Here is a 24,955-nt window from a genome sequence, read left to right as displayed (position 1 = left end):
TGGACTACAAATGAAACCTTGGCAGAATTTGATGAGATTTTATATTATGAAAAGTTTGCCTAGGAGAGCTTGTGGTGATCTTAGCTTTGCTTTGCTTACCCGCTCAGTCATGTCCCACTCTTTGCGGCCCAATGGACTGTAGCCCGCCAGGCTCTTCTTGACTTTAACATTGCATTTAGTAGTGTGACTGGAAGGAACATTGTTGTTGCCTGAAAAGGTTGCAGTTTGAGACAATCCATATGGAGCAACCAAGAAAAGAATTGTCCTCATTGACTCTGAGTTTGATGTAACTATTAGAACATATGCGTATTCTCCACAAACTAGATGTCCTAGTCATCTCTGAATACTAAGTGTCTCTGAAGAATAAAATTATTATTGATTTGGGGGCTCTTGCCTAATTACTGGTTAGTAACATAAGACTGGAAGCCTTCTCTTACCATAATGGTCTCTGTTTATAGCGACTCATTTTCCTGAAGAATAAATGAGCTTTTCTTTTTTAAACACACAACAAAGTTAGAAAATTCATTTTAATATTTTAGGGATTGGAAAAATTAAGTGTAGCATAAGGACAAATAAATGCCTGATTCCTGTTTCAGAAGGAATGAAAAAAAAGAGTCATTAAAAAAAATGTGGCTTAAAAAAAAAAAAACCCACACATATAACATCATTTTTGCTTCCCCCGTGGCTCAATGGTAAAGAATCTGCCTGCAATGCAAGAGACCTATCTCTGGATTGGGAGGACCCCCTGGAGGAGGGCATGCATGGCAAGTATTCCTGCCTGGAGAATCCCATGGACAGAGAAGCCTGGTGGGCTACAGTCCATGGGGCCACAAAGAGTCAGACACAACTGAACATACACATATGAAGATTTAAAAAATATTATATTTCATTAGTGCAAAGGTATGGCTTTAATTGTTTAATTGGTGCTTAGTCACAGCCATCCCCTAACCATCCAATGTCGTACAATGAAGAGCCAGTAATGCTGAGAAGCTAGCAGTTTGCTAGGCAGAGGGCTGTGTATGAAGATATAGGTGAAAAGGCCAAATGAGAGGTGAATCGTCTTCTCTGCATGATTAATGACATCTTTCGATGGATGTTAGTTGCTGTTTTCCCAAGTGCCTGCTGATTTAGACAATGTCTGTCCTTACGATATGGCCACCCTTGACAATATATGGTCAGTTCTTGGATAACCTTCCCCAGATGCCTGGTTGCCATGTCATCTGAGCTTGGCCTTAGCTTTAAAGTATTTCTTCTAGCCTAAAGTATTTCTTGTTTGTGGCATGTGAGCTCATCACTCAGCCCCTGTTTGCCTTCTTCTTCTTCTTTTTTTTTTTTTTGTTTGCCTTCTTCTGCTGGCTGTAGTCTGTCCCTGTTCAGCCATGCAGAGTCCAATCTCTGCTCTAGTTCTGAGTAATTGCTCGTTCAGTGGAGATCCTACCTTTTGACTCTCTGATACTCTTGAATTCAAATGTCAAAGAGACTGTGGAGGAGGTGTAATATGGTCCCTATAGTTTTCACAAGCCTAGTTTTTACAAGCCCTAGGAGGACAGGGGCTGTAATTCTTTTGTATTAATATTTTGGCCAGAAACTCACCCATGGATGACACCCACCAGCCAGCCTTTCAGAGAATACGAAAGACCTCATGAGTTCGTTGTTTTCTCCCTGTATTGGTTATTGCCGGACAATGTGTTGTCATTTTAGGGGCAAAATTTAGTGGTAAATTTTAGTTCACACATACAAAGGAAGCTATTAGTAGTAGTCTGATGGTATACATTTGGGTAAGTTTGGAATTAAATAAAACCAGGCTATCACCTCTTTAGACACACCAGCCCAGTGTCTTTGCCTCAATGTGTATTGTTATTACTTGTTTACCTGTGTCGGCCCCAACCCCCACCTCCAACACTAGACTTTGAGCTCCTTCGCCCCCACCCCCACCTCCAACACTAGACTAGGAGCTCCTTTAAGGTAGAGTTATGTATATTTTTTGTATTACTGGGTCCTAACCTTCACAAAATCTTTGTCTCATAAGTGATGCCCAAGTCCGTACACATTCTCTGTTTGATAAGGCTTTTCTCTTAGATATACTGTGTTAAAAATAGACTATGTTGTATAGGTAAAAAGATTACACATTTGGATTATGGTCCTAGCCCTATCGTTAATAGAAAATTTGCTTTGTTGCTGAATTGAATAGCCTGGATCACTTCAGTCTGGTCATCGCATTATTCATCTGGAATATTTCTTAGTTTGAAAGGCATGTCAAAACATACTTGTTACATGTTTCCTACTGTCATTGCATTTTGATGTCTGTATGTCACTGGATTATAAACTTTTGGTACAGTTAATGCTTATTTATCACATCTCTATTGTCTTTTCTTTTTTCCCACCTTTCAACATTCTACCACCACGACTTTCTTGAATTTTGCTTCTGGAAGAGCATCGTAAAGCTTCGTCCCTGCAGCCCACAGGCAGCTCTGTCCTTTGCTGTGATCTTAATTAAATCGGCCTCCCTCGGGTCAGGCTTAGGCTTTGGTTCTTTCTTTCAAAGGCCAGCTGCAAGGCTGATGACATGCCTCCGCCTGCCATTGTGTGCCTCTGCACGGCCATCCTTCACTGTCAGCAGGTTGGGAGTCTCCACAAGAGTGAAGGGGGATGGTCTAAAGACTTGAGAGGGAGGAGAAGAAAAGAGAACAGCTTTTCAGGAGAAAGAATTAAGGAGAAGGAGGAATCTGAGAAATAATAAGCAGAAGAAAGGAGACAGAAGTGAGGAGCGGAGGACTGGTAGGTAAAATGACCCTCTCATTCTGTCTTCAATTTTCCAAGTTGAAAAATAGTCATCCTCTAGTTTTATCCTTTAGTTTTTTCTTTTTCTACTTCCAACCAGAGGCCTACTTACTTTGCTTTTTTTTTTTTTTAAATTTTATTTTTGATTAGGTGAGGAATGTTCGCTATTCCTCAGTTGTCACCCTTTCTTCCGCCTTAGTATGTAAATCTGTATTTTTTGCTCCCTTTGCTTCTCTTTTGTTTCCTGGGATAACGTTCTCCAGCCTTTTCACTCTATCAGCCATCTTGGCTTTAGGGTCAAGCTTGCTTTTCATGGATAGGCTAACAGATTTGAAAAAAGACAGGATTAGTGAGTATATTTGGTGGCAGACAAATCAGACATCTGCCTCCTATGTTTTGCATAAATGAGAGGAGTGAAATAATGAATTAAACTATTTCTTAAAGGTCACTCACTCAACTTAGCTTTAGAGTGGGAAAGTGTTCACTGGGTTTATTTTGGGCATTAGATAGTATAAATACTCTTTGTTTTGAGAGATCCATATTTTAACAAGAGATTCCAATAGAATTTGCCAAGGATATGAACATTTCAGTGCAATTGTAACTAATTAGCTAATCGGAAATCCTTAAGTACAGGCCCCATAAGCATGTATTGTTTTCTTGTTTTCCATGTAAGCAAACTCTTGGTATTTGTAGTTAATTTTTCTTTGCCAGGGATTTACTGTTTCCTGACTACAGTTTTCTGACAAAGAGAGTATAGGTTAAATGAAAAGTAAATTTCTAAGCAGGGAAAAAAATGTCTTCTAACTTTAAGTAATAATTATTCCAATGCAAACGCTTAGTGGCAAAACATTTTTTAAAGTAAATTTAGTCTTTTTAGGACTATACATTTGAAATATTCCATATGATTTCTCTGTATTGTTGTTTAATAGAGTTAGTGTATATTAAGAGAGTTATTTCCCTTTGAGGGGAGAGATGTGAGCAATATAGGATGCCAAACTAGAAGGCAAGAGACTGTTGATATTTATACATAATAGTAGGTTAACTTTTGAGTATATCATTCATCATATGTGTCTGTATTGACCAAGTGGAGAAAGAATAGGATTAAAGAGCCTCAGTCCCTTATCCTTTCACTTCATAGGAAGCTGTTTATCATTAAGGTTTAGTGCATTCCCCTTCTACTTCTGAACATTGATTTAGGTAATTAGCAAAGTGAACAGGAACCAGTGCAGGTAAACTAACTGCACAGTGTCTTGTTTCTTGGGAATGTACCGGGTGATAGTGACTCATCCTGCTTTTGGGAGTTGAAGGAAAAAGACAGAAGGGCTGTGACAAGTGCTGGGCAGTAAGGCAGAATGTGAATGTGACAGAGTGAAGGCACTGTTCTGTGTGGACATCTCAGGGTATTCAGTTCTTTTAGATTCTGCTTACAATGAAAGTGAACTTAATTTTTTCCCAACTTCTGTCTATTTTCTCTCAAATAGTTGTAGGAATAGACCTAGCATTTATGCTGAATTCCTTTGCAGTGTTTGCTGTAGAAAAGTATATTTTATCTTGTGCGCTCTGATAATAGACTATGAAATAAAGTATATTCTGCTAAACTATGTAGAAGAGAATTCCCCCTTCTGAAACTCTCTTTGCTTTATTCTTTGCATTTGAAAATCTTTGTACGAGAATATTGATAACACTTAAATATTTGACAGTATGTGAAATTAAAGATCCTGAAAGTCAGCTTTGCGAAGTTTGTTTCTTACTGAATAGTTTTTGTATGATTGAGCTACTGAGCTCATTGTTTATCAGTGATATAACCTGAATCTAAAACAAAACTAGATGAAATATCCTACTTCTCCCACACAAAGCCCAAACCTGAAAATCACCTTGATATTATTCTTTTTTGTCCTTTTCCTATAAATAGGAGATTGGAAGTTAGAACTATTAATTGAAAGCTCAAAGCCATTAGAAGACAGTTAAGAATTTTATTAGGTCATGATTTGTTGTTGTTCAGTCACCCAGTCGTGTCCAACTCTCTGCGACCCCATGGACTGCAGGACGCCAGGCCTCCCTGTCCCTCCCCATCTCCGGGAGTTTGCCCAAGTTCATGTCCATTGCATCGGTGATGCTATCCAGCCATCTCATCCTCTGTCGCCCTCTTCTTCTTTTCCATTATCAGGGTCATTCCCCGTCATTACTAGTAATTATAAACAAAGTTATCATTTGTTTTCATGATAATTTATGAACACCTCTCTTTCCTGGCGTGTTTTACTTTTACTTTTTGCTGTGACTGAGCATATCAGTCAATGTGTTACAAAGACGTACTAAGATATTAATAAAAGGAAAAGTTTCCTTAACCAGGTTTTGGCCAGTTGTACTGAAACTGTTGGAAAATAGACACACTTGTAAAACTGACCTTTAGCTTGGATACTGATTCTCCAGTTATGTCCTTACTCCAAGAAAGATATGCTTGAGGAGATCATGCCAGCTTCTCGACAGTTCCTACAAGCCTGAATTTTCCATTCAAAAATAAGCTTTCATATCAAGTGTAGGCAGGATTTAGGAGAGCTTAAATCAGTCAAAAGTGCTGCATTTTCATTAGGAGTTTAGTATGTTGGGGCTAAGAGCTTCACAAGTGGTGCTAGTGATTAAGAACACACCTGCCAATGCAGGAGACTTAAGAGACTCATGTTTGATCCCTGGGTGGGGAAGATCACTTGGAGGAGAGCATGGCAACCCACTGCAGCATTCTTGTCTGGAGAATCCCATGGACAGAGGAGCCTGGTGGGCTACAGTCCATAAGGTTCCCAGAGTCAGATGACCCAAGCGACTTAGCGCACATGCACATATGATGGGGCCAATATGTATGGCATAGCAGTGGGCTTTCGGTCTCTCTCAGCATTGGGTTGGAGGGGCTGGATGATTTTGCTGACTATGGGGCAAGTGTACTCAACCACTGAGTGATGAGCACTTGTGGTAGGCAATTGGTCTTCTGTATTAACAGCTCAGCAGTAGAAAGAAAATGAAAACTCAACCTTTTTAAAGGAGTTTTCAATTAATTGCTGCTATCTCTGTATTGAGAAGATTTTTCCTCTGATAAAAGCTTTGCTTGCTGTCAGCATAACAATATAAAGTGAAATGGAACGTTTCCTTTTTCCTAAGTACCTACTGCATTTTATAGTGTGTGGTTAAAATTTACAAAATATTGTGAAAGGTTGAGCTTGTCTAGATAGTTTGCTGCTCTTTATCTTTAGAATTATTATTTGCATTTGTTAATAGTACCTATTAGTCACACACTGGGTTGCATATTAGGGTTGCATTTTACAAAAATTAATGTGCTGACTTTTTTGCTTGAAATGTTCTCAGCTTTCTCTAAATTAGGGCAACTAATACAGAGATTAGACAGATTTCCTAGAGCCTCAAGGATGTTGAAAAAGGAGTCGATGGGAAATTCCAATCTGTGTGTATGTGTATAAGAGTGTGTGTGTGTGTGTGTGTGTGTGTGTGCGTGCGCGCACGCGCGCGAGAGAGAAAGAGAGAGAGAGAGAGAGAGAGAGAGAGAGGAAAACTTTTAAGTTCTAAGTTCAGTAAGCACTTGAGTCCCTACTGTGTGTAAGCTCCCATGAGAATGCCAAGAAGAGTAAGATGTTGTACCTGCTCTTAAGAGGCTTCTGGTCAACTGCAGGAGAGGGATATGTAGTTATATCAATTGAAACGTAAGACAGAAAGCAAGGTGATTCAACAAGAGTTTTAAACAGAGTACCGGGAAGAACAGGCAGGGAGCTTATTGTGGCATCCTGAGAAGGTGTCATGGATGAAATAGCACAAAGTTTGAAAATTTTATAGGGGAATATTTCAATTTTCTTAACATCATGCACCTTTTTAATCATATAAACCCAAAACTATGATCTCCTTTAATGTTATTGAAATTTCAAAATAAATTAATTACTTTCTTAGATTATTTTAGCTTATAACTAAATAAATTAATTGAATGCTCTTACCAACTGCATAAGCCCCTCCCGCAGTTTGTTTGAGGGTATACTTTTTTGTACAAGAGAGGAATTTTATTTAAAATAATAGCAAATTTTTAAGATTTTTGTGTGTGTGTGTGTGTGTGTGTGTGTGAGGGCAACTGAGAATTTGACAGAAGTACTAGGTTTTAAAATGCTTCCCTTTTTTCTCAGCGTTTACAAATTTTTAAGTTGATATGATTTTTTTCATATTTTTAATAATTTCTTTCATTATCTACTTTAAATTTTGCCTAAATCCCCTGTGCCGATTTTTAATTGCGTGATTTTATTTTTAATTAATTATTACCAAGCTTTTTGGGCTACTAAGTTTTTTAATCATCCAGGAAATAAATACTCACAAGATAATTCTTCCAAGGAACATCTAAATACCAAAAATTATGCTCCAAAACCTTTTTAGAGTGTATTTACAAATTTGGTATGAATGACTTGGATTATCACTCACTATGGATTGTCTGCATTTAGAGGTTTAGCACAGTCTGTAATAACTTAAAATCTTGGTGTGTTCCTTCTGTGTTCTGTGTGCTTTCCACTAGAAATACAGTCCTTTTAAACATGACAGGTGGTATAAACAAATGAACAGTGTATTAAGTAGAAACTTCAGTCTGTAGTAAAAATTTTAAAATGACACCTAATGCTCACTTTGAATAAAGCTTGAAAGACTGGGGGAAACTCTTCATCCTCTTTCCTCTGTTAGGTCTCTTCTTTGTTTTGGGGACCCCATACTTAAACTAATGCAACCTAAAGACAACAACCTTATGGATTGAACAGCCTGAGTGCCTCTCACAGTATTTTACAATATTTCCTTGGTCAATTTCACTCTTTCTTCAAGCAAGTGATTTAAAAATTGGATTTAGGACTCTATATATAATATTGTTTAAAATTTTATACTATTTCACTTGTACAAATACTCTTAAAATAAATACTTGGAATAATTTTTAAAAGTAAATAAATAAAATTGAATTTAGGAATTGTATTTCTTGGGGATGCTGTATATCTTTTGTCTTTATCACCCATAGTTCCTACCACAATTCTCTAATGACAGCAAGAGCTCACAATTGTTTATTGAATGAGTGAAATGTCATTTTTTCCCATGAATTATTGAAATCTATAACTAGCAACTAATTTATTTTATTTTTAATATATTTTAAAGTAATTAATTTATAATACCACTCCTAAACTAAACTCATAAATGTAAAGTGAAATCCTAAAGCAATGTATTTGTCTTATATATTCTGAAATCATAATAGGATAATCTGCATATAATATGATTATTTTCTTGTAAATTTACTCTTAAATATAGTTGCAATAATTTATTATTTAGGAAAATAATGATTGTATTTATTACTATGTATTTTCATGTTTTTCAGTAAAATAGAGCTAATCGGCTCAGAATATATAGAAAAAATATATATTGTTTTGGAGATTTATGGGGAAAACACATCATGATTATATTTGATTTATTGATCTTGTCAGTTTGTGACTGACACCATGTGAAATTTCATGTTAGGATACCATTTTGTGAATTCTTCACATTCACATTCACAAAAATTTTTCCAAGTGGGATGGTGATTTCATTGAGCCTCTCACTGCCTTTGTTGTTGTTGTTGTTATGGGTACATCTGGAGACATTATCTCCTACAAAAGGGGCCTCCAGCCTGTTAAGTAATAATAGCCTTTCTCACCCTGAAACAATGAAGTTTCAGATGATTGCAGCTTCAAATAAAAGATTCCCACTCCCTTTCAGAGGAGATTATAGTCTGATTCCCCTCTCACCCTGGTGAGCCTGGCACTCAAGAATATCTAGTTGAGTCCTTTCTTTGTTAATAGATGATCATAAAGGGGTCTTTGTCATACTCTCTCATTTGTTCCAGCAGGATGTATCCATTATTTTGTTCTGCTGCTTGGCACATGCAGCAGTTTCTTCAATAGCACCTTGAATCATGTTGTTTTCCCTTTGTTATGGAGCTTAAGCTTCATCTAAATAATTACTTTTGTTCAGAAATCAAACTCCACAAACCAAGTGCTTTTGACAGACACACTGACTCTCAGAATGTTCTTTGCCCTCTGTAAAATCAGCATCAATTCCTGATTAGATTCCCTTTCTGTCCCCATTAATTTCCAGGTCGTTTGGGTCCTGGGAACACTTATTTGTGGCTTCTTTAATTGGTCACATTTTGTGTTTAGTGGATTTGCTGTAGTTTAGAGCAGTTTAAAGGTACCCTTTTTTGTTGTTTTGGCAGGAGATGAGGGGGATTAATTGTAAGAGTATTGAATGAAGTCAGGTGACTCTGAGATGCTACAGTTGTTAAGGAGGAGAAGTAGTGAACATCATGGTTCTTATTTATCCACAGCTGTTGCAGTAAGAACATTAAATGACAATGCTTCTTTCCCTTTTATCCCTCCCTCCCTTCTTATTCCATTCTTTCTCTTTTTCTCCCTCCTAGCCCTCTTCTCTTTTATTTGACAAAATTGGAGTCAGGTTTCATTTAAAACTTATTCTTTTATTCAAAAACTAAGTGCTTAATATAAAGAATATAGAAAGTAAAAAGGGCTGCCGTTTTGTGTTTGTGTCAGGTTCTCTTAGATTAGAAAGAATCATACACAGTCTGATAAACTTCTGCATGAAGAAGTTCTGAGAATATTAAAGTACCCTTTCAGACTCAACACAGTTCTCCTTATACCCTTGCAGAATTGATTCTTTGAAATTACTGTCTCTCAAGTATTTGGGAAGACACCTTAGTGTAACTGTTAGTCAGCATTCTTGGGTTCAAGTCCTGGTTCTCTGTAAACTAGCTAATTAACTTTTCTAGTCCTCAGTTTTCTGGTGTGTAAAATGGGGATAATGGTACCTCCTCATAGATTTGTTGCATTAAATGTGTTAGATGAGTTAACACATGTAAGGTGTTTAGAACAGGACCAGGTAGTAAGTGCTCTAGCAATGTTAGCTATTTTTTAAAACCATTTAAACATGATATTTGAATGCCTGCTATTTTTTAAAACAAAATTTCAGTATTTAAAAAGATAGTATAGACTTTCTCATTAAATGAATTCACAGTCTATTAAGTGATAGCATGGTTAAAAATAAGTTATATTACCAAGATAACTAGGTGTGATAACTCTAGTGATATCAAGATAACTCTAGGTGTGATCACTCACCTAAAGCCAGACATTCTGCAGTGTAAAGTCAAGTGGGCCTTAGGAGGCATCACTATGAACAAAACTAGTGGAGGTGATGGAATTCCAGCAGAGCTACTCCAAATCGTAAAAGATGATGCTGTTAAAGTGCTGCATTCAGTATGCCAGCAAATTTGGAAAACTCAGCAGTGGCCTCAGGACTGGAAAAGGTCAGTTTTCATCTCATTCTCAAAGAAAGACAATGCCAAAGAATGCTTAAACTACTGCACAATTGCACTCATCTCACACACTAGCAAAATAATGCTCAAAATTCTCCAAGCCAGGCTTCAGCAGTGAACCGTGAACTTCCAAATGTCCAAGCTGGATTTAGAAAAGGCAGGAGAACCAGAGATCAAATTGCCAACATCCACTGGATCATAGAAAAAACAAGAGAATTCCAGAAAAACATCTGCTTCATTGACTATGCTAAAGCTTTTGACTGTGTAGATCACAACAAACTATGGAAAACTCTTCAAGAGATGGGAATACCAGGCCACCTTATCTGCCTCCTGAGAAATGTGTATGCAGGTCAAGAAGTAATAGTTAGAATGGAACATGGAACAACGACTGGTTCCAAATTGGGAAAGGAATATGTCAAGACTGTATATTGTCACCCTACTTATTTAACTTCTATGCTGTGTACATCATGTGAAATGCTGGGCTGGATGAAGCACAAGCTGGAATCAAGATTGCAGGGAGAAATATCAATAACCTCAGATATGCAGATGACACCACCCTCATGGCAGAAAATGAAGAGGAACTAAAGAGCATCTCGATAAAGGTGAAAGAGTAGAGTGAAAAAGCTGACTTAACACTGAACATTCAGGAAGATCATGATATCTGGTCCCATCACTTCATGGCGAATAGATGGGGAAACAGTGGAAACAGTGGCAGACTTTATTTTCTTGGGCTCCAAAATCACTGCAGATGGTGACTGCAGCCATGACATTAAAAGACACTTGCTCCTTGGAAGAAAAGTTATGACCAACCTAGACAGCATATTAAAAAGCAGAGACATTACTTTGCCAACAAATGTCCGTCTGGTCAAAGCTTTGGTTTTTCCAGTAGCCGTGTATGGATGTGAGAGCTGGACTATAAAGCAAGCTGAGCACCGAAGAATTATGCTTTTGAACTGTGATGTTGGAGAAGACTCTTGAGAGTCCCTTGGGCTGCAAGGAGATCCAACCAGTCCATCCTAAAGGAAATCAGTCCTGAGTATTCACTGGAAGGACTGATGCTGAAGCTGAAACTCCATTACTTTGGCCACCTGATGCGAAGAACTGACTCATTTGAAAAGACCCTGATGGTGGGAAAGATTGAAGGCGGAGGAGAAGGGGATGACAGAGGATGAGATGGTTGGATGGCATCATTGACTCAATGGACATGAGTTTGAACAAACTCTAGGAGTTGGTGATGGACAGGGAAGCCTGGCGTGCTGCAGTCCATGAGGTCGCAAAGAGTTGGACACGACTAAGTGACTGAACTGAACTGAACTGAAACATGTATGCTTGTCTGTTGGAACTTGTTAGGACCACCTTGTGGTCCTCATATGACAGATGGACTTTAACTTCAATTTGAAGAGCTTTACAGTAATTATACTCACGGGTGAACACCTGATTCAGTGTCACCAAGGTGCATTTTAAAAATATAAACTCCAGGGCCCTCTTTCCACCCACTGAGCCAGAATGAGAAAACCTAGGAATCTACCTACTTAACAAGCTTCGCTTGGGAATCTTACGCACAGTTGAGAAAAGCTGCCATGCAACAGTGGTTCTCAATCAAGATGCCCATTAGAATCACTGTATCATTTAAAAGATGCAGTTGCTTGCCTCCTGACAATTTTTGGGGTGCGGCATTGGGCATTAAGTTATCAAGTGATTGTAGTGTGTAGGGTGGAGAAGCAGTGGCATTAGAAGTGGATCACTGAAGGTGATTGTTGACACAGTTTAATATATCAGGATGTAAGCTGATGATATTTTCAAAAAAGTCATTACAGTGGTGACTGGGGAGAAGGAGGGAAATGTTTTTGCTTCATGGGTACGGAGTTTCTGTTTGGGATGATGAAAATGCCCTGGAAATAGATGATTGTGATGGTCGTACAACATTGTGAATGTGCTTAATGCCACTGGATTATACATTTATAAATGGTTAAAATGGTAAGTACCATGTTATATATATTTTACCACACTAAAAAAAAGGCATTACAGTTCTCACATTTCTGAGCCTAAATTTTGTTTTGTTTGTTTCTTTTCACAGTGACAGTGTATCATGCATGCCACTAATTCCAGGGGACACTCCCCTGCTTTCCTGCAACCTCAGAATGGAAACAGCCATCGTTCATCTGGCTATGTTCCAGGGAAGGTTGTCCCACTGCGTCCCCCTCCTCCTCCAAAGAGCCAAGCTTCAGCCAAATTTACCTCCATCCGACAGGAAGCCCAGGCCAGCTTTGCTTTTTCATCTGAGGAACAGCAAGTCCAGAGAGAGCGCCGAAAGCAGAAGAGGCACAAAAATACTTTCATTTGCTTTGCTATTACTAGTTTTTCATTTTTTGTTGCACTTGCAGTCATTTTAGGAATATCCTCAAAATATGCTCCAGATGGTGAGTACATATAAGAGAAGAAAGAAGGGAAGGAAATAGAATAAATTCTGAAAAATCTTTTGTTATCTTAACTTGGCTCTAGCTAACTTATATATAATTAGATAATAGGAGCTATAACTTCTTATGAATGAGAGCAATTGTTAAAGGAATCCATTGAAAATGATAAAAGATTGCTCTTCCTTTCCATTTGCACTTTGCCCCAGGGCTCACAGACCTTCTTGGAACATTTCTTTTCAAAATGGTAATTTTAAGAGTCTTGACTGAAATCTTGTGGAGGCACAATTTCATCTTTTGTAGTAGGTATGATTTTCAGATTGCCACAAGTTTTTAGTAATAAGAATTACTAAATGCAGTGATAAAGTATATTTAATTGGGGGAAAAAAGTGAAAGCGATAGGATTTGTGTTCTGCCATTTGAAACCAATTGAGGGGACAGTTCCAAAAGAGAAGCTCCCAGTATTTTTGAGCAATAATGTGTATCCTTAAAGGAAAATATCCATTAGTAGGTATAAGTTGTGATACACTTGTTTTCATAGTTAAACTTCATTTAGGAGGATTTTAATTTCTTAAATGGTTTTTGCTTTTCGAGTTGGTGACATAACTGTACTTAGAATGATATTGTCAGTCAGCCTCAGTATAGCACTGCTAAAATGTTTGTGTGTTTAGTCATGCCTGACTCTTTACACCCCTATGGACTGTAGCCTGCCAGGTTACTCTGTCTATGAGATTTCCCAGGCAAGAATACTGGAGTGGGTTGACATTTCCTCCTTCAGGGGATCTTCCCAACCCAGGGATCGAACCTGCATCTCCAGCGTCTTCTTCATTGGCAGGCAAATTCTTCGCCTCTGAGCCACCTGGGAAACCCCAGTACCAATGAAGACTGGCCTCATAATGCACCCCATCCCTCTCTAAAAATCAAAGGGCTCAAAGCTGTGGAGAAAGCAGACTAGGCCACCAGGATTAGCACCATATTGGTCTGCATTATTTTATCATCTGCAACAGATTTTTGTTGAATTAGTGCCTTCTTAAATGGATATAACATTTGAGAAGTATTTTACTGGTTATAGGCATCCCTGGAATGAATCAGATGGTAAAGAATCTGCTTGCAGTGCAGGAGATCTGGATTTGATCCCTGGCTTGGGAAGATCCCCTGGAGAAGTGAATGGTTACCCACTCCAGTATTCTTGCCTGGAGAATTCCATGGCCAGAGGATCTTGGCGGGATCCAGCCCATGGGGTTGCAAAGAGTTGAACATGACTGAGTCCCTAACACACTTTCACTTACTGGTTATAAGACTTGGAAACATTAGTCTATTTAGTTTTCATGGGTGATTTAGGGGTCTTAGAGACTTTAAGGTTTAGGGGGAGATAATGTCAATACTTGTAAAAAAGTAGACCTGAAGTAAGAGAGATGTTCATTTGACTTTTTTTAAAATGTATATGTGTTTGTTTTGTTTTTTTTTTAATTGGAGTGTAGTTGCTTTATAATGTGTTAGTTTCTGCCATACAGCAAAGTGAATCAGCCACACGTATACACGTATCCCCTCTTCCTTGGATTTCCTTCCCATTAGGTCACCATAGAGCTTTAAGTAGAGCTCCTTGTACTATACAGCTGGTTCTCATTAGTTATCTATTTTATACATAGTAATTATGTAGGTCAATCCCAATCTCCCAGTCTATCCCACCCTACCTTCCTTCCTTGGTATGTCTCTATTTCTGCTTTGCGAATAAGTTCATCTATGCCATTTTTTTAAATATGTTTTTCTCTTTCTGACTTATACTTCATTCTGTATGACAGAGTGATGTTGAGGTGTCTGTCAACATTTTTGTTGGCCAAGCCAGTGGACCACATAAAGAACTTGCAACATTGCTTTTTTGTTGCACATACCATTGACTTTCTCTCCTCTATTCTCCAGAGAAATAACCAAGTTCACTGCTGTTGATTCATTCTTTCCAAGCAATCTGCAGTAAATGGATGCTAGATTATGGAAAATCAGAGCTAAAATCTGTGGCTTTCATTGACATTTTCATATTCCAGCTAAGACAGTGAATTGGTGATGTGGTTCCTTGAATCAACATTTTTTAGTTTCACATTTTGGCAGTAAAGGGCAGAATATCAGTGGAAAGACCTGGTATGCTAAAATATTTCAGAATCAGCCTTACTGTGATTACTGCTGTTACATAACTTTAATAATGGATCCCACTACTGAACAAGTGGGTAGCCAAGAAGGTGGGGCTGGCTAACCTATTTTTTGATGCTTTCTGCAGACTACATGTTTTCTCATTAAATGTACTTTACTGGAAAAAAACAGATTAGAATTTTGGGTGATAAAAAATTTTTAGTGAAGCATGCTTCCCTAGGAAATAATTATAAACAAGAGGAATTATATAATTATTATAGTAGGTTTTAGATCTTTTTTAGATTCCTTCTGGATTTTCTTCTCTAACTGGGTCGATTGCTTGTTTCTTGGGACCTACATTTGCTTGTGATATCATGGAGAATTCCAGTTAAATGTTTTATGGGTAGAGAGGGAGGTACAAGAAAAGCTCAAGAAATCCTCAATATTAAGTCAGAATGAATTCAAGACATTTCTTGTTTCTTTGATAGAAAGAAAAGTTTGACTATTCTTAGCATATTAGTGATGATCATTGATTTATCAGAATTAAATATCAATGATCATGAAGCTGCTAGGACAAAAATTAATTCCATGAAGTAATTGCCAAGGTCTTACCTAGTAGGACTAATTTTAATGGTAGTGGTTACTATCACTTCAAAGAGAGAGCATAAACCAGCATGAATGCTTAGAAATAGATGTTTGCATTAGTGGTGTGCAAGTTCAAAATGAGGAATCATAATTTACTTCCTATAAAAAACTGTTATCTTTGTGATGTACGCAGTATCTCTACTTTTTCTCACATTATCCTGTAGTATATACCTTCCACTTCATACAAGTGTACCCTGGCCTTTCTAATCTTTGCTTAGTTTAAATGTAGGCGACATCTGGCTATTCTAAATGAGCAACCGAATGGACTTGGACCATAAGGGATGTTTGCATCGCTAATATTCATATCTCCCCTTCATGCTCCTCTTATTTAAATTCTGTCCACTCTTTGGGGGTTTAGGTCTGCTCTGTTGAAGCTATCTCAGTTACTCTAGCGCCACCTCTCCTTTCTCTGAGCTTTTTTGCATCAAAGAAACTACCATATTTTTCAGTATTATTTCATACAAAACTAGATTATATACTCTAAGGGCTGTGAGCTCATTCTAAATTTTATATATTATAAACTTTATGAATTTTACACTATTTAGTCCAGAGTGGACAAATTGGTCCTCAATAACTACTTGGTCATTAATTGGTCAAAATTGGTGTGATAATGGAGAGAGTAGCATGGAAACATATACACTAACATATGTAAAATAGCCAGTGGGAATTTGTTGTATGATTCAGGAAACTCAAACCAGGACTCTGTGACAATCTAGAGGAGTGGGATAGGGTAAGAGATGGGAGGCAGGCTCCAGAGGAAGAGGACATATGTATCTGTGGCTGATCCATGTTGATGTATGGGAGAAATCAACACAATATTGTAATTATCCTAACATTAAAAATAAAAAAAGAAAAAAAAATAAATTAAAAAAAATTGGCGTGATATTTTTTTCCTCTCCCAAATTTTATATATATATAAATAAATGAAAGGTCTCATGCTTTAAATAGCTTTGGCAATGCAAAATACTTTTTGTATTTTCATCATCATCTATTCAAGAGGCAAATTCTAGCAAAAGAACACTGCAAGGAAAGTAAACCTCATTTCTTTTTTTTTTTTTTCCAAACCTCATTTCTTTTTTTTTTTTTTTTTTTCAAACCTCATTTCTTAAAGGGGAACTTTCATATCACTCAACTTGCTGAGTTGTCTTGGGTTTGGCTTCTCTAATCTGTAGTTTCCTCATCTCTGAAAATGAGAAGTCATGGTTTTGGCTATTTGCCTCTTGCAGTTTTGTTGGGAAAATGTACATGTCTGAAGATACTGCTATTTATCAGCAGCTGCCTTTGTGATGAAGGAAGTGCCGTTATCACCTTCTTTATGATTCTCCATGCATAGGAAGGAACCTGGGAAGACCTAATATGCATATTGCTTAGCAATTCTTTTTTTTTTTTTTTCTTTAATCTATCAGTATGTTGTGAACTTATATTCTTTTCTAAACACAATTCAGAGTTTTGCCTCTTACTGTTGATTTGTTTCCAGAGTAGATAGTTCAGGGGAACTCTGTTTTTACTGGACTCTGACCCAAACTAGATGGGAGCAACTTGCTTTTGTGGAGAAACCTTTTTTATGTTTTGAGGAAGTAAAGGATTTGACATAGCTCTGCTTGGTGGGATGGGATAGGAATTCCATCCTTATGGAAAGAAATTAAAATACGTCAGCCCGTTACTTGCAAGTTGCAATAAACAACAGTAGTACTTGAATTTGGCTAAAGGTGTTTTTGTGTCTTGTTGGTTTAATGGGGTATTGATGTTGCTTTGTTTTATAGAGAATTGCCCAGATCAAAACCCCCGTCTCAGGAACTGGGATCCAGGACAAGATTCTGCAAAACAAGTTGTTATCAAGGAAGGAGATATGTTTCGTCTGACCTCAGATGCCACAGTGAATTCTATAGTTATTCAGGATGGAGGTAACGGTCCCTGTCTATGGGAACAGCAACATTTGATGTTCTTTATGTAGAAAACTGTTGTTGGCATTTAGAATGTGGTGTCACTAACCGTGGAGACAGGAACGTTTCCTAAGTTAGAACCAGAACCGTAGAATTCAACAGCTAGAAGGGCCTTAGAAATCACTCAAGTCAAGACCGTTGGTTTGTTCAGAAAGAGCGAGCTCCAGAAGGTCATCTCTCATAGCTAAATCTTTGTTACAACTATGGAGAGTGATGAGAGAATTAATGTAGGTTAATACAGGTAAAAATGAGATTCAGATTTGTAGAGTCTTAGATATTTTTCTAGAGATGATTTCCCTTTAAAGTGAATGGATTGAAATTCTTACACATGGGCATGTTTAGGGTGTTGAGATATGAATTCTCCATTTCTTTAATACGTTTTGAAAACATTCAATTTTCTAAGCAGACTTACAGTAAATTCTTTTTCCCAACTTAACTGCAGAAGTGCTTTTGTTCCCTCTTAAGATGAAAGCTATTTCTCTGTACCTTAGAAAGATATTTCAGAAACTGGCTTACTTGGTGTTATTCCCTGCAGGACTGCTTGTATTTGGGGATGATAAAGATGGATCCAGAAATATTACTTTGAGGACTCGTTACATCCTGATCAAGGATGGTGGGGCGCTTCATATTGGAGCAGAAAAATGCCGCTATAAATCCAAAGCGACAATTACCTTGTATGGCAAGTCAGATGAAGGTGAAAGTATGCCAACATTTGGCAAAAAATTTATTGGTGTGGAAGCCGGCGGGACACTGGAATTACATGGGACACAGAAGGCATCATGGACATTGTTGGTGAGAACTCTGAATTCTTCAGGCTTGACCTTTGGCTCCTATGCCTTTGAAAAGGACTTTTCCAGGGGCCTCAATGTGAGGGTCATTGATCAAGACACAGCCAAAATTTTGGAAATTGAGAGATTTGATACCCATGAATCCCAAAATGAAAGTAGGCGACTTCAGAAATTCCTGAGAGACCAGGATCCAGGACGGATTGTTGCCATAGCTGTTGGAGATTCAGCTGTTAAAAGCCTCTTACAAGGAACCATACAGATGATCCAGGACCGGCTGGGAAGTAAGCTGATCCAAGGGCTGGGCTACAGGTGGGCATGCATATCTTTTTTATTTTTTTTTTTAGCATGAAGATATATTTTACAATTTTGTATTTATTTATTTTTGACTGTGCTGGGTCTTCCTTGCTGCAAGGGCTTTCTCTCGTTGTGGCGAGCCGAGGCTGCTCTCTGGCTGTGGTGCTCGGGTCTCTCCTCGTGGTGGCTCCTTTGGTCATGCAGCACGGACTCTAGGGCCCTCAGGCTCAGTAGCTGTGGCTTGAGGGCCCAGTTGCCCCTCGGCTGGTGGGATCCTCCTGGACCAGGGATCAAACCCACGTTCCCTTCATTGGCAGGTGGACTCCCAACCACTGGACTGCCAGGGAGGCCCCATACCTATCTTTTTTTACTTTCTTTCCCGCTGCGTATTAGAATCTGTGTCTGTGTGAGAGGAGAGTGTGATGGAGAAAGTCAGGTGTCAGAATGGCCACTACAATTTGGAAGTCTGGTTGCCTCTTGCTTTGAATTGGAGGATAGAATACTGGTTACAAAGCTCTCTTCTAAGCTTTGGTTTATGAAACACTTTGTGAATCTTAGCATTGGACTTGTGAAAAATTAAGAATGGGAGTATGGTTCTGAAAAACAATCAGTTTAAGGAAATTGACTTCCTTCTTATAGTATCTTCTGAAGATCATATGAAACTCAGGCTAATTGAGTTTCACCTTATGAGTTGAAAGGTTAGGGCCCCATTCTGAGCTAAGGTGTAAAAGTTGTCTTAAAAGCACGAGGAGGGGTGGAACATGCACAGGTTTCTTTTTCTTTTCTTTCTCTCTCTCTCGCTCTTTTTTCTTTTGTTATTTGAACCCTTTAATTTGAATCTTGTTTGATTGGCACTGTCCTATGAGACCCTGGCACAAGTTGGAGGGCCCAGGAGTTCACCCAGATAGTAGGATTCATTCCTACAATTTATTCTTGTGTTCTTGTGCCGTATTCTGGCTAACCATGATTTCCTAATGCGGTTCTGGGGAAGTAGCTGGCTCAACATTTACAAAGAAAACAGAAGTTTTCTGCTTACTGTTCACAATAAAGCCAGGGGATATCTGCAGTGAAAAGTTAGAGAACTTCAAAACTGGCATGTTGAAATGATCTAGTTTCTCTTTTTTTCCTTTGATGGTTGATTTATTTAGTTATTACTTTTTCCTTTGGTCAGTGTTAGAATGGAATATTATCTATAGAAATTGTAGAGAAGTTAAGAAGACAAAAATTAGTGAAGAAAAAGGGTCTGTAGTGGTTTTAAACCTCTTTTTACTCACACGGGGAATATTTGTTGTTGTTGTTCAGTCGCTAAGTCATGTCCCACTCTTTGCGATCCCATGAACTGCAGCATGCCGGCTTCCCTGTCCTTCACTATCTCCCGGAGTTTGCTCAAACTCATGTCCATTGAGTCAGTGATGTCATCCAACCATCTCATCCTCTGTCGCCCCCTTCTTTTCTTGCCCCCCATCTTTCCCTTCAACAGTCTTTTCCCATGAGTCGACTCTTTGCATCAGGTGGCCAAAGTACTGGAGTTTCTCTTCATGCTCATGTGCAGGTATTTCTATAATTGATAGACCTAGGAGTGAAAGCATGGTCTGCTCAGATACCTACTCTATTTCATCATCCGATAGTACCAGAGATAATAACTTTTGTTTCTTTAAGTCATTATTGTTCTAGATTTGTGTGATCATTAGCTCTGAATGTTTTGTTTGACTTTCCGGGTAATCTCCCTACTGTTTTCAAATTCCTTTTAAAATATTGCTGCTGATTTGACGGAGAAATTAGAATTGTGATCCTTTGCCAGTGTTCCTTTGCATTGATATTATCTCCAGGGTACATAAACATGCCCCTTTGAAGATAATGTCTGGCACGTTGAAATTTTCCTCAAGTGGAGGAGGGAAGTAGGAGTGTTTTGGAGATAGTGTCAGTAGAATAGAACATTGTTTTATAGTTGCTGAGGCAGTTCTGGTAAATAAAGGAAGCCTCTGATAGTCTTCCTCTCCTTCCCTCACATAGGAGATAATAAACTAAAACATTCTTCATTTGATTCTTTCTGCTGTATCAAAGAATATAAATAGAGCTATAAAACAGTCAGCCAAAGAGTAGCTAATCCACACAGGGGCGGGTGTGGGATTTGTAAGGATGTAGGCATGCATTGGTTAACTTTCATCTGTGAATATCCAGCCATCTGTCTAGCATAGATTATATTTGGCAATTTTTCCCCCCTACAGTGAGAAGGTGACATTTTTCTTTTCATGTTTTAAACCAGGAGTCTTAAGGCTAATTTTCTGATGTTTTGTCTTTATTCTTTCTTTCTTTTTTTTTTTTTAAATTGACTTTGGTCACAAGCTTGAGCAGAGTCCCTGGAATGTTTATCACAGTATCACAGAAATAAAATGGTGTTTTTCAAGTGTATTGCTTTCAACAAATAGATATAAAGCATGTAAAATTAAAAACCTGTTGAATAGTGATTCTACAGCTTTAATATTAAACTAATAACCAGCGGTTCTCAGCTTTGTTTGCACCCCTGAGATCTTAAAAAATCCCATGCGCAGGGCCCACGGTACATCATTTACATCAGGATCTCTGAAGCGTAGAACATACCCCTGCTCCCCACTGGCAATGTATGCAGTCAAAGATAACGCCTACTGCTGTAACCTCTGACCTGTGACTCAGGTTCGCAGTGTGGTTCCCAGACCAGCAGCATCAGCATCACCTGGGAACTTGTCAGTAATTCTATGGCCGCACATCCAACAGTCAGAAGGTGGGGCCCAGCAGTCTGGTTTAACAAGCCTTACGTTTAATTCTGGTACCAGTGAAGTTTGAGAACCCCTGCTTGGTTCTCCAGTGTGGCTGCACAGTCGGAGCATCTGGGGAACTTTAAAACAGACTCATGCTAGGCCCCGCCTGTAGAGATGTTGGTTGCGTTGGTGTGGGCTGGGTCTAAGCTTGGATATGTTTCTAAAGCTCCCATATGATTCTATTATGTAGTTAGATTTGAGAACATTGCAGAGATAAGAGTGGAAAAGAGACCAGGCAATAATCATTTAAAAAGAAATGGGGGCTTCCCTGGTGGCTCAGATGGTAAAGAATTTGCTTGCAATGCAGGAGACCTGGGTTCAGTCCCTGGGTCGGGAAGATCCCCTGGAGAAGGGAGTTGCAATCCATTCCAGTATTCTTGCCTGGAGAATTCCATGGACAGAGGAGCCTGGTGGGCTACAGTCCTTGGGGTCACAGAGAGTCGTACACAACTGAGTGACTAACACACACTGGTGATCCAGTGGTTAAGAATCTGTCCTCTAATGCAAGGGATGCTGGTTTCATATCTGGTTGGAAACTGACACCCCACATGTTGAGTGGCCAGAAGATTAGAAAAAATAATAATAAAAAATAATGTGAATGAAACAAGTGTGCATCAGGGAAGTCAATGATTAATTGAAATCATAGTAATCAGCATTTCACCTGTTACAGAACTGGACAAACAGGGATTTAAAATCCAGGTGCATTTCCTTCTGTGATGTCAGTTTTTTCAGTCAAGTTTGGACTTGCAACCACATGTGGTAAAAGAGTTGGAGGGATTGACAAAAATGAAATAGAATTAATAGCACCTGTCATAACATCTGTGTTGGGGATTTGGGTCAGTACCATGACAAACAATCAGTTGCACCTGCTCTTTTTCCTTCTAGGCAAGCTTGGGCTTTGGTTGGTGTCATTGATGGTGGCAGTACTTCTTGCAATGAATCTGTAAGAAACTATGAGAATCATAGTAGTGGAGGGAAGGCTCTCGCCCAAAGAGAATTTTATACTGTGGATGGTCAGAAGTTCTCTGTGACAGCTTATAGTGAATGGACTGAAGGTAGGCGAGCACAGTTTATACTCTTGTTAATACGTTGGTAAGTATTGTGACAAATGTTTTTTAAAGTGGCATTGTATTCATATGACAGTCTATTTCTATTTCTCAACTGATTGAAGATGAAACCTATAGTTTTCCAACTATAGTTGATCTTTTAGGCTGAAACAACACTCTTTTTTTCTGGATTAGAAAATGGTCTAGTTTATGCATCCTCAGTTGGACATTGTTCTTCATTCTTGAGTCATTAGGTGTGGTTAATAGATTTGTTTCCTAGATTTAGTATCAGTCGGACCAATCTGGATGTGATAGGGTGAGCTGTCTTTGACTATGTTCTGTGACAGTGAACTGGTTTTGTACTTTGGTTCTTACTGTTTTATAGCTGTATCGACAAATATTACCTTTGAACACATGCTGTGTAAACAAATACTCGTTTGCTTAGCAATGTTTCGTTGATAATTCAGCTACTACATTTATCTTATAGACAAACTGGAAAACAGAGAAAAGTACAAAGTTAAAATTAATGTTTCACCCTATCATTCGGAGTTAATTAGCATTTAAAATCTATGTTCCCTCCCCTAGTGTTCATTTTGTTTTAACCTGCTTGACTTTCCTTAAATAATATATTTTAAAGTTATCTTAGGTCTTTACTTTTCTTCAGCATTTTTGAAAATTTGAATCCACCTTTCAGAAGAACTATCATGTCTAACAATGATACTCTGACCTTTTTAAAAATTTTTTTCATTTTTATTATGTTTTTTTTGACCTTTTTTTTTTAAAGGAAATTCACTGAAGAATTTCTGTATTTTGCTGCTAGATTTTTTTGGCTCCAGGTGAATTGGCAGCCTCCTGTCTGTGCTTGCCCACCACCTTTCTTTTCCAACCCAGTATTATCCCAAAATTAATGTGAAATGAGTAATTAAAAGGTGGTTTATTACATCTGTAATTACACAGAAAAGCTTATTTTAGGCTGGGCACATACCTCTGTTTTTAGCAGCACTGTAGCAAAGTGTTCACTGAAATGGATTTCTGGAGACAGAATGCCTGGGTTCATGTCCCGGCTGTCTGACTTACTATATGATGATGGCATATGACTTTAACTTCCTAACCCTTACTTTCCTCATCTGAAAATGGGGATAATAATGGAAACTACCACATAGGGCTGCTGTGAGAATCAAACATGAAGAATATGAAGTTTTTAGCACAGACTATATAGTAAGCACTCAATAAAGGTTAGCTGTTTTAACAGTAATGCAAACATGACTTGGGATATAACTGTATTTTGTATCCTTGTAATTAAAAAAAAGAGTCTTTTGCTTTAAAACAAACAGATAAACAGAGTTCCTATGTTTATGGAGGAAACTTCATATGTTCATGGAGGAATTCACATGCTCCATTTAAGCAGCCTTCTGAGTTTGAGGTGAGGAGATAGTGTCCATTATGGATGAGGAAACTGGAATCAAGCCTAAATTTTCTGCCTCCAAGACTATTGTTCTTTCAACCACATCATGGTTGCCTCTGGCAAAAAGCCAAGGTAGAAGAGAAGTATTTCTGAGTGGGAATTGGGACTTGCATGAAGAGTTTAGTGGAACTTCTTTCAGTAATACTCCAGGCAGAGGATGACAAACTTGGAGTCAACATTTCCTTTGTGAGAAATTTTGCTTACATTTTCACATTACCAGTGACTGCTCATTTCTGAGAAAGGATACATTCTAGCTGTCTATTGTAGGATATTGTTTGTGTTCTGTGCTCTCAGTGTCTCCTGTTTTCTGCAAGAGGTAGAAATTCACTCCAAGAAGCTAGGATGGTGAACGTATTTCCTTTCCTACTTCCAGTTCATTAGTGCCAGTAGGAGATATCCCAGGAAGGATTTTCTTCTACATCCAGAAAAAAGTGAAGAATTGTTGAATAATACAGATTTTTCTCTACGTAACCTTGCTTTTTTTTTTTTAACAGAAGCAAATTCTAATGATCTTTTAAGTTAAAACTTATTTATCTAGAAAATTTTTAAAATTTGAAATTTTAAAAATTGAAATTTTTTATGAAAAAAATTAAAGTTTCTTAGTTGCCCTTTTTTAGATAAATCTTTTTGGTTAAATCTGAAATTTTGGGTGGTGATTATCATTGCTACCATGAGATTTTGGCCTATCTTTACTCTTAACCTGCCTGTTTTAGTTCTTAGGAAGGAAGAATGATATAGAGGTTAGGAAAATTGGACTCTGGAATTAAATTAGCATTCATTGTGGGCTCTTTTTTTAGCTATTAGTCAGACTATCTTTTTTCAGCTATTAGTCAGACTCCCTGACCTTTGCTTCTTTTATTAGTGCATATAATAGTTCCTCTATCTCAAAGCTGTTTTGATGAAAGGTTATTATGTATGTGAAATCCCAACAATTGTTAGCCATCATTGATAATTATTATCTTTATTTAAACAAAATATTCTATTATGGGCTTTAGTATTTATGTGAAAGAAACATAAAGAAAAGACACTTTACATTCATTAGGTTCCTTCCTTTTTTTTTTTCTGTTTTGTTTTAGTGCTTTGTAGAAACAGGAAAGCATGGTGGATCAGTCTAGTGGAGCAGATTTCAGAACTTGCTCAGGTTAGGTATTATCAGGTATCCCTAAGACTGTAAGGATATTTGTATTATTCTTTGTGTCTTGCCTAAATATCTTGCATTTTGATTCCTGTAACTTAAGTAAATGAGTTTTTTTTATTCCTATCATTGACTATTTTTTTTTTAATT

General features: G+C 37.9%; 1 protein-coding gene across 1 annotated transcript in view; it reads left to right on the top strand.

The window, feature by feature from the left end:
- Positions 1 to 24,955, top strand: part of CEMIP2 (cell migration inducing hyaluronidase 2) — a 75,746-nt gene that overhangs the window by 5,203 nt on the left and 45,588 nt on the right. Inside the window, exons 2-5 of the mRNA XM_043890717.1 lie at positions 12,231 to 12,573; positions 17,100 to 17,240; positions 17,815 to 18,376; positions 22,045 to 22,214. Coding sequence (XP_043746652.1) covers positions 12,243 to 12,573; positions 17,100 to 17,240; positions 17,815 to 18,376; positions 22,045 to 22,214 — 1,204 coding nt within the window. The 5' untranslated portion in view covers positions 12,231 to 12,242. The remainder of the gene's footprint in view (positions 1 to 12,230; positions 12,574 to 17,099; positions 17,241 to 17,814; positions 18,377 to 22,044; positions 22,215 to 24,955) is intronic.

Source organism: Cervus elaphus, chromosome 29, assembly GCF_910594005.1.
Source record: "Cervus elaphus chromosome 29, mCerEla1.1, whole genome shotgun sequence".
Lineage (NCBI taxonomy): Eukaryota > Metazoa > Chordata > Mammalia > Artiodactyla > Cervidae > Cervus > Cervus elaphus.
The sequence above is the reverse complement of the archived record's forward strand: the minus strand, read 5'-3'. Positions and strand labels throughout refer to the sequence as shown.